Below are 16,462 nucleotides of genomic sequence, written 5' to 3' on the forward strand. Positions count from 1 at the left end.
TATATAGATAGATGAGAACGAGAGAACCTAGAACTATTATTGGGCTCATGGATGAGATTACACATGGCAGGATCTCTGTAGGGTCACCGAGGCTTCCATTTTGTGTTCCTGTTATACCCTATTTATGTGGCTTATGGTCCTGCTGCCCAAGAAATGTCTCCTGTAAAATTTTTATGAAACTGATAATTTACAATATTTAATTAGTAACCCCGGAATATTAGATAGATTCCAGTGTAGAATATTCCTAGAGCCTCGGATATGATGATTAGCAATTACTGGCAGGGAGAGGGTTAGCAATGTTCTCCGTTGGTGCTCAAGATGTAACCAGCAGTCTGTGCTCCCCCAGGGGCCTTTGTCTGGCCCTCGGGGGTCCCATACACAGGAGGCTGCACCATTTGGTTGTTGTTGGGAGCAGCCTGTAGCATTAAACTGTGGAATATGAAAAATGGGTCTGTACCAGGCTCTCTCACCAGCAGCTGCTGCAGGAAATGGGCATGTCCTCCCCCACCAACATCCGTGCCATCCCCCGGGGTGCAATCTGTGTGTACCAACACAACCCTCTACCAGGCTGCTCTAAGACTCCTTGTATTCACAACCCTTTCCTTCTACTTCATATTCATCTTGCCGTTTATTAGTCCTTGTAATTTATAATGAACCTATGTAATAACTTAGATAGTCCTGCAGAACCTGGGCAGATACCTCATCCGTCCCATCAAGCCTCCAAGTTCTTCCATGGTCTCCTTGCCTTTCCAAAAAGAGATTCCAAATCTAATGTGCAGGGACAACTTTAGTCATATCCCATGTGAAGGTGGTCACATATACCAGATAATGTCAGCCAACTATGCCGATTTTGGTGAGACTGGCCAACTATCTAAGGTCAAGTCCCAACATTTGACATCATGGAAAAAAGGGTTGGGAATATTGGATTTTAACATGACCAATCTTTTTGTTCTCAAGGAGAATAATCCCCCTCCAGAGCAGTCATTGGGCTATTCATTTTTCCTTATAGAGGACACATGAGAGTTCGGTGAAGACATACGTGGCTGTATATTATTGGGATTGGGCAGATCAACCGTCAGTTGAACAATGACTTGGCCAAAAGATATCTCAAGTGTATGGCCACATCTATACTTATGTGAGCAACCACCAAAATGATCAGATTGTCAATAGATCCAATAAATATAGCTGCAAATGAACATCTCGTGTCTATGGCGAGGTTATGAAAAGTGTAGAATTAGACCTAGAACTATAACGTAGGATGCAGAAGACATCCAAGACTAGGAGGTGGCCTGAGTGATAGATATGGATAGCAAGAATGTCAATGAAACCAAATCCATGTTCACCTACAACGTTGAGTCTTGAGTTTGACCTAAAACCAGAGGTCAATAATAGCATACATAATGTAGGATGCAGAAGACATCTGAGACTTGGAGGTCCTGCTGGTGTTTTCTTAGGTTTTCTGGGTTGAGTGATGGAGAAGGATAGGAACAACATCAATGAAATCCATCCATGTTCACCTATAATATGGGTTCTAGATTTTGCCAGAATGAATAATGTAGGATGCAGAAGACATCTGAGACTTGAAGGTCCGTGTGGTGTTTTCTCAGCTTTTCTGGATTGAGTGATAGATATGGATAGGAAGAACGCCAATGAAATCCATCCATGTTCACATACAATGTCGATTCTAGAGCTTGACCAAGAACCAGAAGTCAATAACAGAATAAATAATGTAGGATGCAGAAGACATCTGAAACTCGGAGGTCCGTGTGATGTTTTCTCAGCTTTTCTGGATTGAGTGATAGATATGGTTAGGAAGAACGCCAATGAAATCCATCCATGTTCACATACAATGTCGATTCTAGAGCTTGACCAAGAACCAGAAGTCAATAACAGAATAAATAATGTAGGATGCAGAAGACATCTGAGATTTGGAGGTCCGTGTGATGTTTTCTCAGCTTTTCTGGGTTGAGTGATAGATATGGATAGGAAGAACGCCAATGAAATCCATCCATGTCCACCTATAATATGGATTCTAGAATTTGACAGAATGAATAATGTAGGATGCAGAAGACATCTGAGACTAGGAGGACCACTTGAAGTTTTCTTAGGTTTTATGGACTGAGTGATAGAGAAGGATAGGAACAATGTCAATGAAATCCAGCTATGTTGATTCTAGAGATTGACCAAGAACCAGAAGTCAATAACAGAATAAATAATGTAGGATACAGAAGACATCTGAGATTCGGAGGTCCGTGTCATGTTTTCTCAGCTTTTCTGGATTGAGTGATAGATATGGATAGGAAGAACGCCAATGAAATCCATCCATGTCCACCTATAATATGGATTCTAGAATTTGACAGAATGAATAATGTAGGATGCAGAAGACATCTGAGACTAGGAGGTCCACTTAACGTTTTCTTAGGTTTTATGGACTGAGTGATAGAGAAGGATAGGAACAACGTCAATGAAATCCAGCTATGTTGATTCTAGAGACTGACCAAGAACGAGAAGTCAATAACAGAATAAATAATGTAGGATACAGAAGACATCTGAGACTCGGAGGTCCGTGTGGTGCTTTCTCAGGTTTTCTAGATTGAGTGATAGAAAAGGATAGGAACAACATCACTGAAATCCACCCATATTCATCTACACTGACCTTATGGTCATCATGGACTAGAAGTCCGCCATCTTTGAGGACTTCAGCAGCTTCTTGTTTTAATATATAACTTCTGTATTCTAGAATTTTCATAGTCTCCCATCTATTTCCCCTACGATACTGAACTTTCATTTGTTACATCCACCAAGATTTCTTCACACCTTGTATTATCCATTTTCATTTTTGTAACTTTTTGTGTTTCTCTACCTCCTCCGCTGCCTGTTCTAGTCTTTTCTGCCTCTCCTCTTTCCCATCACTTCATTCTTTCTCCTCTCGCCTGTCTCTCCCCCCGGCTGGTTAGAGGCTGCCCTCAGTGTGAGACTGTGTAGTGATACAGTAATTCCCATGCACAGGTGCAGGGTCCCTGATGCTGTGTTACCCTGAGGCACGTCCCCCCGTGCCTTGCCTGACAGACCAGTGGAAGTAATGTCTTGTGGCAGGTAGAGGAATCCAACAGACCAAGAAGATATGTTAAGAAGTGTTTTCAGAAACCGCAGCTCAAACACCTGTCTCTTCCCTCTCCGTTTTTCATGTCTTTACTGTAACCCTCCGTTAGGGATAGTCAAAGCAAGTGGAGTAAAAAGAAATTGAGTTTTTGAAGAATTCTGAAGTTCTCATGAGCTCTACGGGACCTTGCGTGACCTAAATTCATGTCTAGAATAGAGCCGATCACAACTTTCGTTACGATAAGTTATATCACTGAATGGTCCCGTGACCTTCACCATTGTCTTCTACTATAACGCAACTCAAGGGAAGAAAAGTTGTAGGACTCGAATATTTAGAAATTTTTGCACCTAGGATTGTATGTTTTACATTGACCTCTAGCCCAGGTCTTATAATGAAGCCAAACTTAGAAGGCGCATTCTCATATACCCTATAAGAGAGGCCACCACTTTTCAGTATCTTCATCTCTTGGTCAAGATATCTAGAGGTTACAAAGAGAATGTCTTGCCCTGGAGGACCCGTCCTGTGTCTTGTGGTAGGGAAATTGACCTCTTATTACCATGTTTCCCCAAGATGATCACTTTTGGGTCCCAATTGGGGGGGTTACTTTGTGATCAGCTTTGTCCAAATGGAAGAACCCCTTTAAGGTTTCATTTTCTAGAACCTTTTTCAGGCTCTCGATCCACCTCCTTGTTCTCATCATGCTTCATCTTTTACCTTCCTTCTTCAGATCAAAATGACATCACCCATTTGTATTCTTCATGTAGAACGTTGTCCAGATGAGTCTACTTTGCCAATACGATGACCAAAATGTGGGTACAATTTTTGGAAAAATGGCTCTAACTGTATTCACTTTTTCACTGCAGGTCGGTTCTTATTGAAACAGAGTAAAAAAAAGTTAAGATTTTCCAAAGGATCTTGTAATTCATAATCTGATAGCGGAGTACATCAGAAGAAATGTCGAAAGAGGAAGAAGCTGCGTGTAAGTTGAACTCTACATGTAAACATAAAGAACGGAAGCCAAAAAAGCCTCATTATATCCCCAGGCCATGGGGGAAGCCATATAACTACAAATGTTTTCAGTGCCCCTTTACCTGTATGGAGAAGTCACACTTGTACAACCACATGAAATACAGTCTGTGCAAGAACTCCCTGTCACTTCTCATAGAGTCCGACTGGCCCTACAAAAAGAACAGTTTTCTTGTTCCGGAAATGAACCTACATGAAGCACACGCAGAAGGAAACCTTGAGAAACAAGAGGCTTGTGATTCTACTGGAGTATCAACAAAGGCTAGACAGGTTGGTGAGAAGACGTCCTCTGAAATTCAGAGGTTCCTAGAAGATGATGATGAAAGGCCAGAAGAAGAGGAAGAAGAAGTGGTGGACCAAAGTCGGAAGGAGAAAGCCAAGAACATCACACCTTCCCATATAACCATAACCAAAAATGAAACCGGATTAAGAAGCAAACGAGAAACAGTAAAGAAAGATGGAGAACCACCAGAGTTCATCATCACTGATGTCTTTTCATTAGATGGACACTGCGAGAAGGACAGAGAGGAACAAAGATTTGTCAAAGGCCCTCGAAAAGCTTCAAGCAATCTTGGAGGATCTCGAGTGGATCACTGGAAGCTATTGACCAATACACTTAAGAAATCTGTAACAGAAACACCAGTTGGATGCAATGGAACCAACATCATTCCTTGTTACCCACCACCAACATATTCCGATTACCAAGAAAATCAGGGTCTTTCACTTTTGGGCCTTACTTACCCATTAAACACCAACCTGTTCTCATATCTGAACCCCACCATGACAAGTGCTTCAGCCCAGCTCCCTTTTCTAGCATCCACGGCACAACTAATGCACTCTCCACACGCCAATCACTTCCAGACTTTACAAAACACAGAAAGAACATCATTCCTTCCTCGTTTCTACTATCCTTTGCTGTTTGAGCATGCGTTTAACACCGATGCCAAACTAGCCACGGGCAAGCTAATGAACCAAGGTCAACCAACAAACACCTTTATTGGTATACCAAAACCAAAGACACCTACAGACCCTTTAAAGACCTGCTTGCTCAAATCTGAAGAAGGCAACAACACCATCTCTTGGGTATCTGGAGACAAGTTGCAAAACCAGACTCTGACTCGTAACAAACCAGACGGAGAAGGAAAATACGTTCCCCAGACGGTAAAAGACATTATTCAGCATCAGAAGGAGATTTTAGGAGCTTATGGGGTACCAACCTCCAGAAACAATGACTTCTCTACACAGAAAGGTAACATTGAGTCTCTCTGGGAGAAAAACAGTCCTTCAAGATGTGTGAAGAGGAAGTCTTGGTTGGACAAAGATGGACCTAATGTAGTGAGTGAACAGACGTCAACCTTGGTGGAAGGCGAAAGGACTTTCCTTAATAGGTAAGACTTTTTAGAGTATTGTAGATCTGTAGGATCAGTAGAAGATCTTGTTGCATCTTTAAGTCCACCATCACGATCATTAATGTCAATATCATTAGTATGGAAAATTTAACTAATTAGACAAGTGTACGTAAATTTATTTTTTTCTCATGATAACTTCCTGAATTTTTTTCCCCAAAGCACTCGTTCTCCAATTACATCTCCTGATGTCTGGAGTGAGAAGAGCCCCATTTTAGAGGTCTCCGCTTGCAAGAGGAGAAGGTCATCTGAGCCTTCTAATGAAAAGTCAGAGCCTGTGGTTGTCAATGCATCTCTACTCATCGGGGACCTCTCAAGAACCCTGGAGGAATATGGAAAAGTGGAGAGGAAATTGGCAAACCTGACATCTGATGACAGCGGTCGACAGAAGACTCTGGGAGAGCAGCTTGGTAAGATACGACTAGAGCTCCTTCATATCCACCAGGCTCTAGAAAAGGCTTCATGCTCACATGACGGGCCATTAGACCTCTCTATAAAGAGGGCAGAAGATATGGATAAAGAAGATCCAGAAAAGATTTTACTGAGTGAAGATGTCCAAACACCTCCACCCCCTGAAAGCCCACCAAAACAGGTGGTGAAAGTGGAACTGTTGCCTCCAGAGTTGGTAACTTGTTATGCCCGTCCTACCAAGTGTGAAGCAGACTCCAGCGTGCTACTCTGCCCGGATGGAAGAGTAGGGAGCACTGGGATTGCCCAGACACATGTCGCACTTCAGGAGGAGGGGGGAGGTGTTGGATTTGGAAGAGGCCGCCTGCAAATGGAGAACATTTGAAGCCGACTAGTCATCTTCGCACACTTAACCCACGAAGCTTTCCACTCATAGACTCAAAAGACAATAAATGCAGGAGATCGGCAGAGCCACGCTACCAGTCCAAGTAAAACATTCAGCCACCTCACTGTGACAGATTTGCAGAACACTGTGTCATATATCACTTGGCAAGAGTTCTCAAGATGATTGCCCATTACACCAGCCAATGGTGGCCCATGTGGCTACCATGGGCCTGTTGAGATGGAGACCCAAGCTCAGGTTAGCAACAACCCCAAACCCCTACGGGCAAAGTGAATTTATGCAAGGATTTCCCACTTATCCAATGGTTATGCTGCCATACTTTCTTACAGGGGATGAGAAAGAGGGGACAAATAGACATTTGCTACTTTCTGGGAGGTTTGGTGGCAAGGCCCATCACCAGGAGAGGGCCCTATTTCTGTTTTTGTCTATTTATTCCTGTACAGCCCTGTTTATAGATCTTTCCGAACGTTTTGAGGCTCCTCAGACTTATATGTAAAGGTTTTTACTAGGAAACGTTCTCAGAAGTAGACATGACCTCTCCACACTTCTCACAAGGACTTCTAGAACGTTCAGGTCCATGAAACGTGAAGATCATGCAATACGTTGCCGTCATTGTCTATAGATAAAGATGGAATTTGTGACATACGATATTACTGAGCCGCAACTGTAAAAAGATATTTATCATATGGTGCACTGATATTTATTTGTAAGTGATCTATTAAAGCAGTGACTGTGAAGACGTGTTATTTTTTACTACAGGGAGAAGAAATCTACCAAGACGTGACATAGTCATATTCGACGGTTTCGGGTCCAAATTCTGATTCCCCAGCCACTAAGCAAGGTGCTGTCTCCCTTTCATTTTTTAGCAGGCACAGCGCCATACCTTTGGTAGTGGCCGTGTCTGGTACTGCAGATTAATCCCATCTGGGATTAATGTACAGTGTAATGTACCAAATGTACGGTGCTGTGTACAGCAAGTGGATTGAGAGTCTGCCCCAGAAAACCCCTTTAACCCTTCGTCTACATCGCCCACCACAAATTTCCAACAGATCTGTTTTTTGAGGTATTGTCCATGAAGAAAACAGCCATGTTGTTCTAATCCGGAACAACTCAACATTCAGGTGTTGGCTTCAGGGAGACTGGCATGTCAAGTCTTTTTTTCGGCTGAGGCCAGGCCCCTATTGATACAGACGCTGTTATGACATGCACAAGCCGTGCCTTTTTTTGGGACATGACGGGCACATAAAGTGCCCACTTCACATGTATTCACAGGGAGCCCAGTAGAATAGGGGGCGCTCTGCTGGGCACAGAAAATTTGTCTCAGATGAACTAAAATGGCCGACACGTCATGTATTACAAGAAATTATTATACCCAGACCCCAAACTATAATAGGTGGAGGTGAAAAAAATAAAAAACAATCCCACTCACCTTTCATCACCTCTTTGGGGCCTCCTCGCGGCCTCTGGTGCTCTTCTGGTGACGTTGTGTGCCCGGGGTCACCGCTGAGGTCTGTGATTGGAGCATAGTGGTCACATGGGCACGCTGAGCATCATGGCGTCAAGTGAGTAGTAGTTTTTACACGTCCCCTGGACCTCCACCTATTATATAAGGGGGCTGAAGACGCCCCACAGAATAATATTTTCACTTCTAGTCAATGGTGTTATATGAAGCCCCTAGGCCCAAATACGAAATCTGTACCGGCCCCCACCTATAAGGTATCATTTAATGTACTGATCTCCTCATATTAGAAGACATACCTTATGGGGGCCTCTATGGCTCCTGGGCTCGGGCGTGACTGCGCCCCCTGAAGTTACATTCCGGCTCTATTTGAATTTGTTCGACCCAAAACGAACCTAGCGCCCGAGCCACCCGAACTCGGAACGAACTGAACCTTGGGAGGTTCGCCCATCTCTGACAGAAACCAATCACAGCGCAGCTTTCACTTTCACTATAAGGAATAATTGCTGAGCTCGGATTGTTTGCTATGGGTAACAAGGCCAGCGTTTGTGCTAGACCGGTTTGATAAATGAGGCCTAATGTGTCCGGCAGGGATTTATTCCTCTCCCCCCTCTCAAATAAACATGGCTTCTCGGGGGAGTCAAGTTTAGCCCCGCGTCCTTTGCTCTGGTCGGTTGGCGTGAACATACGCACAGCTTCCGTTTTCCATATGCCCCACATTAAATCAACAGATCAGCATTACATCAACCATATTCCCTATAAGAGACAAGACACTTTCTCACAAAAATAGCGCCACACTTGGGTGGTGTCTGGTACTGCAGCTGACCGTCATTGGACTGAGCCGCAGTACCAGACACAACCTGTAGACAGGTGTGGCGCTGTTTGTTTTTTTTTGGAGGGGGGGGGGGGTTATATAAGAAGCAGCCATGATTTTATTCCTTGTCAGTACCAGAGGGTCCCATTTTACTTTCCGGGACAGAGGGAGACAAAAAGTAGAATTAGCCCCGTGGTAAGAGCAAAATTGTGCCCCCTGCTGGTGGTTCATATCATCCTAACAGCAGGAGAGTCTGTTGCTTTTTAATTCTCCTACCTATGTCTCACACCTAAAGGGACTTGTGGCTTTCAGGCTCTCATTTGGGTCCCATTCTTAAAGGGGATGTGCTGTTAAGGACATTTATCCCCTATCTATAGGACAGTGTCAGATTGCTGAGGATCTAACCAGCAGGTTCCCCAGTGATCAGGAGGATGGGGGACCGAAAATGGAGCTCCGATAGGATTGTGTGGCTGACACTCCATTCACACGTATAGGGGCTGCAGGCGACGCCGGAGATTACATAGAAGTGAATGGAGCACCAGTTACACAAGTCCACAAGTGTCATTAGCGGCAGAACCACTTTAAGGCCCCATTCACACAGGACTGGATTTCCCAGCCCAAACCCAGTCAAGAGACCTGGACTCCTCACATCATATTGATCTATGCGGAAAGTCCTTGCTTATAGTGACCCCATAGCAAGTACCTTGCCCACGTTGGGTGCACCAATCTGTTTCAAGACGTTGCACAGCGTTGGTAAACAAGGCCACTTTCTTCCAAAAACAGCACCACACCTGTCCATGGGTTGTGCCTGGTATTGCAGCTGGTCCCTATTACAGTGAATGTGGCTCAGTTGCAGTACCACTTATGACCTGTAGAAAGGTATGGTGCTATTTTTGGAAGAAAACCACTCTGACTATCTAGGATGAATCTTACATTCTACAATCCCTACATTTTCCCCATCGGACAGTTCTGTGGTATCTAGAAGCATCTTAGCCTTGGCATTTCTGAAATCTGTAAGATTGTGCTCAGTCACCACCACAACACCCCCCGATTGTCTGCGATGCGCACCCCCTCCAGATCACCATGTTGTCTGGAGAGATCCTGCCTCCCAGTAGGATGTGTGCTTACAGTGCTAGCCGTGGCAGAGCCTCACACCAGCGGGCACCGCTGCCAGCCCATGCAGATGAGTAAATAAGTAAGCCGGCAGAGTTCACATAACCCTGGGGACAGCCATAGGACACTGTCACCACAGATCAACGTCACTGTCACTGGACCTCACTGCTGCCCCATTAAACACAGCTCCGGGCTCATGTAATTGGCTCAGACTGAGGGTTACCCTTAAACACGAGAGCATGGCTACCAGCACTCATTTACTGCAGGTCCTAGACTCTTAACCCCTGTCATGCCAAAAGGTCTGCAGAGACTCACACTGGGCTGGCTCGGAGGATAGCCGGACTACAAGACTGACGTTAATTCTGCTCATGTCCGGGGCCAAACAAGACACTGGGTCCAAATGGTCGCATGTCCCAAGTTACCCTTTAACCATTCTTCTTACCACCATTATGTTCTATATACTATGACCCTCTACTGTATATATTTCGTGTTTGTATCCATTGCCCCAGACTATTCCATTTTCCGCTATAACCAGGTTCTCAGACTCAAAAGCTTCAAGGGGATGTTTCATCTCAGCGATGATTTACCATTTAGCCAGGGCATATGGATGCTATAAAGCAGAAGAACTCCAGGGACCCAGTGCAAAATCTGTAATCTACCCTGTGCCATTTAGAATAGTGGTATAGATTATGTAGTAGGGGACCTATAGAGCCCCCTCTCAATAGCAACTGCTACTACTGTACCCCCTATAGCTATGCCCCTGATGTCATACGTTGACTTAATTCCTCCATGTATTGCGGTACATTGGAATGGACACATGTAATACTACATTTCACCTGCAGAGGAGCTGTGGGTATAAGTGGCAGCTAATGTCAACTTCCATTTCCAAAAACAGGTGATTGCAGGGTGTTTCCAGAGCTAAACCTTCACCGGTCCTCGTATTAATAAGGGGCTGCCTGTGATGAGATAGCATTTATTAACACATGGTATAGATAGATAGATAGATAGATAGATAGATAGATAGATAGATAGCAGATAGATAGATAGATAGATAGATAGATAGATAGATAGATAGATAGATAGATAGGAGATAGATAGATATTAAATACAGATTATAGATATTATCAGGGGGATCCATCAGATATCAGTTTATGTTCTCCGTTAAAAATTCCCGATTGTAGGACTTTTACTTCTGCAATATTAAACAGATTCTACAATGCAAATGTAAATATAATAAGATCTATAGATCGAATAAATTAGATAGATACTATAGACAGACAAATAGACAGATGATAGATATCAGATATACAGTGTTGGCCAAAAGAAAGAAAAGACGCCCCCTACAGTCAGACATGGCGGAGGTCCCTGATGGTTTGGGGTTGCTTTGCTGCCTCTGGCACTGGACTGCTTGACCGTGTGCATGGCATTATGAAGTCTGAAGACGACCAACACATTGTGCAGCATAATGTAGGGCCCAGTGTGAGAAAGCGGGGTCTCCATCAGAGGTCAGGGCTCTTTCAGCAGGACAAGGACCCAAAACACACTTCAGGTCAGCACTAGAACATGGTGGTGAGAGAAAGCACTGGAGACTTGTAAAGTGGCAGCAATGAGTCCAGCCCTGAATCCCATAGAACACCTGTGGGGGAGGGGGAGAGATCTCTTGGTGGCAGTTTGGAGAAGGCCCCCTTCACATCTCAGGGGGGACCGCGAGCAGTTTGCCAAAGAAGAAGGGTCTAAGATTCCAGCAGAGCCTTGTAAGAAACTCATTGCTGGTTAGCGGAAGCGGTTGTGCGCAGTTATTGTGTCTAAAGGTTGTGCGACCAAGTATTAGGCTGAGGGCGCCAATACTTCTGTCCGCACCAGTTCTGGAGTTTTGTGTAAAATGATCAATGATGTGACTTTTTTTTTCATTCTCTTTTGTGTTTTTTCATTGCAAACAAAATAAATGAAGATATTACCAAAGAGTTTGTGCTTGTAATCATTATCTGGGGGACAGCGAGGATTATCTGACAGAACTGCAGGGGGGGCCAATACTTTTAGCCAACACTGTAGATAGATAGATAGATAGATAGATAGATGGTACATAGGAGATAGATAGATAGATAGATAGATAGATAGATAGATAGATAGATAGGAGCTAGATAGATAGCTATGGGGTACATACATAAAGATAACTACATAACTTGTTTTTTCCACAATATATGGATAGATATTACATAGATTATCTGTATTTTCCATCCTGTCGCCACTTCCCAATCAGGACTGTTACAATGAGGACAGACAATGATCCTCGGCCTCTGAATCCCTATGATGATCCCTACTCTACAGTATCTTTATTTCTCCTTTTCTTGCTGTAGTTTCTCCTCCGAATCGTCCTCTCCTCCTCACCTCTCGCTTTCCCTTCGTCCCTCTCCCTCCCGCGTTCTCTCGCCCTTTCCTCTAGCTGGATGGATTGGTTGTGTCAGACTCAAACAGCCGTGTCCCTTCATCCCCCCCAGCTTGGTGCTATCATTTATCCCGATCACAGGAGAGAGGGGACCTGTCAGATTGCGCTCATGTCTTTATTTGCAGGGCTGCACTGAGCGGCAGTGACAGAGCTGTGAGTGTGCGCTACTCTCTATAGCGGAGTTGTAATGTGCGTCAGTATGTCTGGGTAACGCACTACAAATCGCTGACATCAAACCTAATGGAAGTGGCGCAAGGACCCGCTACCTCCTACCTGCTGGAAATCTTAGGGATTGGGGCTGTGCAGGACCCATGGCTCATAATACACATGACAGGGCGTTCTGGAATCACGAAAGCTTTTCAAAAATAATTTGTATTTGTAACTTTATTTACATATTGCGTTTTCTCTTTAATGTTTTAGATTTTTTTTTTTATAGTTCCACCATGTACAATTTGCCGATTCACTGGACCTAACACTGTTCATCTTATTCCAGCAGTACTGTAGATATATACTGTTCTTCGGACACTGACACTGACATAGGCCGTCTCTAGAACCAATATTTTTCCCGGCTGCCTCCTTCATTGAACATGTTATCATACAGGACATCACTGACATAGGCCGTCTATAGAACCAATATTTTTACTGGCTTCTTCCTTCATTGAACATGTTATCATTAGAGATGAGCGAGTACTGTTCAGATCAGCCGATCCGAACAGCAAGCTCCATAGAAATGAATGGATGCACCTGGTACTTCCGCTTTGACGGCTGGCCACTTAACCCCCCACGTGCCGGCTACGTCCATTCATTTCTATGCGAGCGTGCTGTTCGGATCGGCTGATCCGAACAGTACTCTCTCATCTCTAGTTATCATACAGGACATCACTGACATAGGCCATCTCTAGAGCCAATATTTTTCCTGGCTTCTTCCTTCATTGAACATGACATGATATCACTGATATAGGCCGTCTACAGAACTAATATTTTCCCTGGCTGCCTCCTCCATTGAACATGTTATCATACATGACATCACTGACATATGCCGTCTATAGAACCAATATTTTTCCTGGCTTCTTCCTTCATTGAACATGTTATCATACAGGACATCACTGACATAGGCCGTCTCTAGAACCAATATTTTTCCTGGCTGCTTCCTCCATTGAACATGTTATCATACATGACATCACTGACATAGGCCGTCTATAGAACCAATATTTTTCCTGCCTGCTTCCTTCATTGAACAAGTTATCATAAATGACATAGGCCGTCTCTAGAACCAATATATTTCCTGGCTGCCTGAACAGGTTATCATACATGACATCACTGACATAGGCCGTCTCTAGAGCCAATATTTTTCCTGGCTGCCTCCTTCATTGAACATGTTATCATACATGACATCACTGACATAGGCCATCTATAGAACCAATATTTTTCCTAGCTTCTTCCTTCATTGAACATGTTATCATACAGGACATCACTGACATAGGCCGTTTCTAGAACCAATCAGGTCAGATATTGGTTGGAGAACCCATGCACTAGAGATAGGTACATATCCTGTGACCATGCCGTAATATGGAAACCATCATGTATGAAATTACAGAAAAAAAAGTTATTTTCCCACCTAGAAACAATGACACTCTTGTCCACAGGCGGTGTCTGGTACCGACACAGCCAGCGGCCGAGAGACTATATAGGAGAGGATAGATAGGACATTACAATGGCCCACCCTCTGTCTATGATAGAATTTTTTTAACAAGTCTACATGATGATACGTCAAAAAATATTACACCCTTTATGGCAGGAACACGGGATAATGGCAGTCTCTGTGTATTAGCTGCAAGACTGACGGACATTCCTCCTGTCAGGGGACTTTTATCCCATTACCTATAGTACAGGTCAGCGGCTTATTACAAGTCACAGCTCTGGTACAGTCTGCGCTGCTTCACATCTGACAGAGCCTTAATCCATACAATGTCTAACATCTCCAAGACATGACAAGACTGGAGATGACCGAGAACTACATGGGCTAGTAGATGTACTGTATGGCTAGCTATGCCCATAGTCCAGGGGCTGTGGAACCAGTGCTGGAAAGTGGAGGGGTCTATACTACATGGAGGAGAGGCCTATACTATACGGTAGTAGGGACTCCATAGTATATGGGAGAGGTAAATATTATACAATAGAGAGTCTACACTATATGGTAGAGGTCGATACTATACAATGTTATTTAGAAATGCCGCATGGCATCACACTATATATCCAGACTGTGCCACCGGGAATAGGATCAACTTGTATAGCTTCTTCTGAGCAGCAAAAAAAAAAATAAAAAAAAGGTCTGACAACTCTACTGATTCCCAAACAGGAACTCTCGTGCTTTCCTGACCACCATATAAAAAGCTCAACCACTATACTAACCACCATAGAGAGACCCAAGTACTATCCTGACCTCCATACATGGACCCAAGTGCTCTCCTAAACACCATACAAAGGCCTAACCACTAAACTAACCTCCATACATGGACCCAAGTGATCTCTTAACCTCCATACATGGACCCAAGTGATCTCTTAACCTCCATACATGGACCCAAGTGCTCTCCTAACCTCCATACATGGACCCAAGTGCTCTCCTAACTTCCATATAAAGTCCCAACCACTATACTAACCTCCATACATGGATGCAAATGCTCTCCCAACCTCCATACAAAGGCCCAACCACTATACTAACCTCCATACATGGACCCAAGTGCTCTCCTAAATGCCATACAAAGGCTTAACCACTAAACTAACCTCCATACATGGACTCAAGTGCTCTCCTAACCTCCATACAAAGGCCCTACCACTATACTAACCTCCATACATGGACCCAAGTACTCTCCTAACCTCCATACAAAGGCCCTACCACTATACTAACCTCCATACATGGACCCAAGTGCTCTTCTGATCACCACACAAAGGCCTAACCTTATAAAGGGAACCAAGTGTTCTCCTGACCACTATACACAGGTCTAACCACTATACTAACCTTCATAAACGGATCCAAGCAATCTCCTGACCACCATATGAAGAGAAGCCATGATACTCTACTGCAGGGGTAGGGAAGGTCCGGCTCTCCAGCTGTTGCAGGACTACAACTCCCAGCATGCATACTTGCTCTGCTGTTCTTGGAACTCCCATGGAAGTGAATGGAGCATGATGGGAGTTGTAGTTTCACAGCTCTACTAAATGGACAAATACTACCAGTACCCTAGAGACTACACGTCCTAATGGGCTCCATTGTGTTCTTACATGTTCTAAATGCAATTCTAATTTTTCCCCATTAATTATGTTAGAAATTGTGATGGAGTCTAAAAAAGAAGCCCTAAACTCTTGCGTGTGTAATAAGATATCAGAGGTCAGTCCTGCTATTACCTCTACTGTTTACTGTCCACACAGCAGCCAGTGATCTGTTCATACGATATCAGGCCGGATTCTCTAATGTGAACCAAGCCCAAGCCGTGGCTACTGGTTCTGGCAGGACTGGGGCAGCAGAGTAAGACCTGATAGTCCGAGGATTAACAGATTAATGACCCATGGCAGATTCCTCTTGTCTGCCAGGCCCGTAGGCTTGATCTACTAGATAGTGACTGATAGTAATCTGTACAGGTCACAGGTGAATTGCGGTGTGCGGCCGTACACGATTGTTTTCCCATCGTTATGAATGTGCATTAGTGTGTGCGGATCAGTGCACCCTCCTCTGGCTCCTGTCCATAGACTCGGAACGGTTAGACTGCTTACCTTCTGCAGTCAGAACATCACCAACAATAGACGTCCTTGAAGAAAGCCATCGTAAGACTCCACTTAGCTCCATCTTAGACACGTGTTTCTGGAAAAGTAGGGTGACAGCTGAATGACTACACTACAGCGACAGATGGATAGGTCATTCTGAAATGCTAGAAAGCTGGGTGACAGGTCATCAATATCAGGATTGGTGGGGGTGGGGGTGATCTGCACATATACAGAGCTGGATGCATTCACTTGAATGGGAGTATATACACTACACAGTGTACAGAGCCATGCACTATTTGCTCCAGATATCAACTTATCAATTGGGATGTCTAACCCCTAGCGATTCCATATTGATGGCCTATTAATATACAATCTTGGATAACCTCTCTTAAAGGGGGTTATCCCATTAAAGACACTTATTTCTATGGATAAGATAGAGAATAAGTGTCACATCCCTGGGGGTCCAACTATGGGGTTCCCAAGTCATAAGGAGAACCTTATCATGTGCTTGCATGAATGGCG

The 16,462-nt window shown here is 44.1% G+C and overlaps 2 protein-coding genes across 4 annotated transcripts in view; both read left to right on the forward strand.

Annotated features, from left to right (window-relative positions):
- CAPN15 (calpain 15) overlaps positions 1-16,462 on the forward strand; it is a 107,561-nt gene that overhangs the window by 65,694 nt on the left and 25,405 nt on the right. The window lies entirely within an intron of this gene.
- Positions 4,051-6,334, forward strand: PRR35 (proline rich 35). The gene is made up of 2 exons (XM_075284085.1): positions 4,051-5,517; positions 5,698-6,334. Exons 1-2 carry the CDS (start codon positions 4,058-4,060, stop codon positions 6,326-6,328), a joined length of 2,091 nt encoding a protein of 696 aa, XP_075140186.1. The 5' UTR covers positions 4,051-4,057; the 3' UTR covers positions 6,329-6,334.

The sequence above is a fragment of the Leptodactylus fuscus genome, chromosome 8 (genome assembly GCF_031893055.1).
Source record: "Leptodactylus fuscus isolate aLepFus1 chromosome 8, aLepFus1.hap2, whole genome shotgun sequence".
NCBI classification, from domain to species: Eukaryota; Metazoa; Chordata; class Amphibia; order Anura; family Leptodactylidae; genus Leptodactylus; species Leptodactylus fuscus.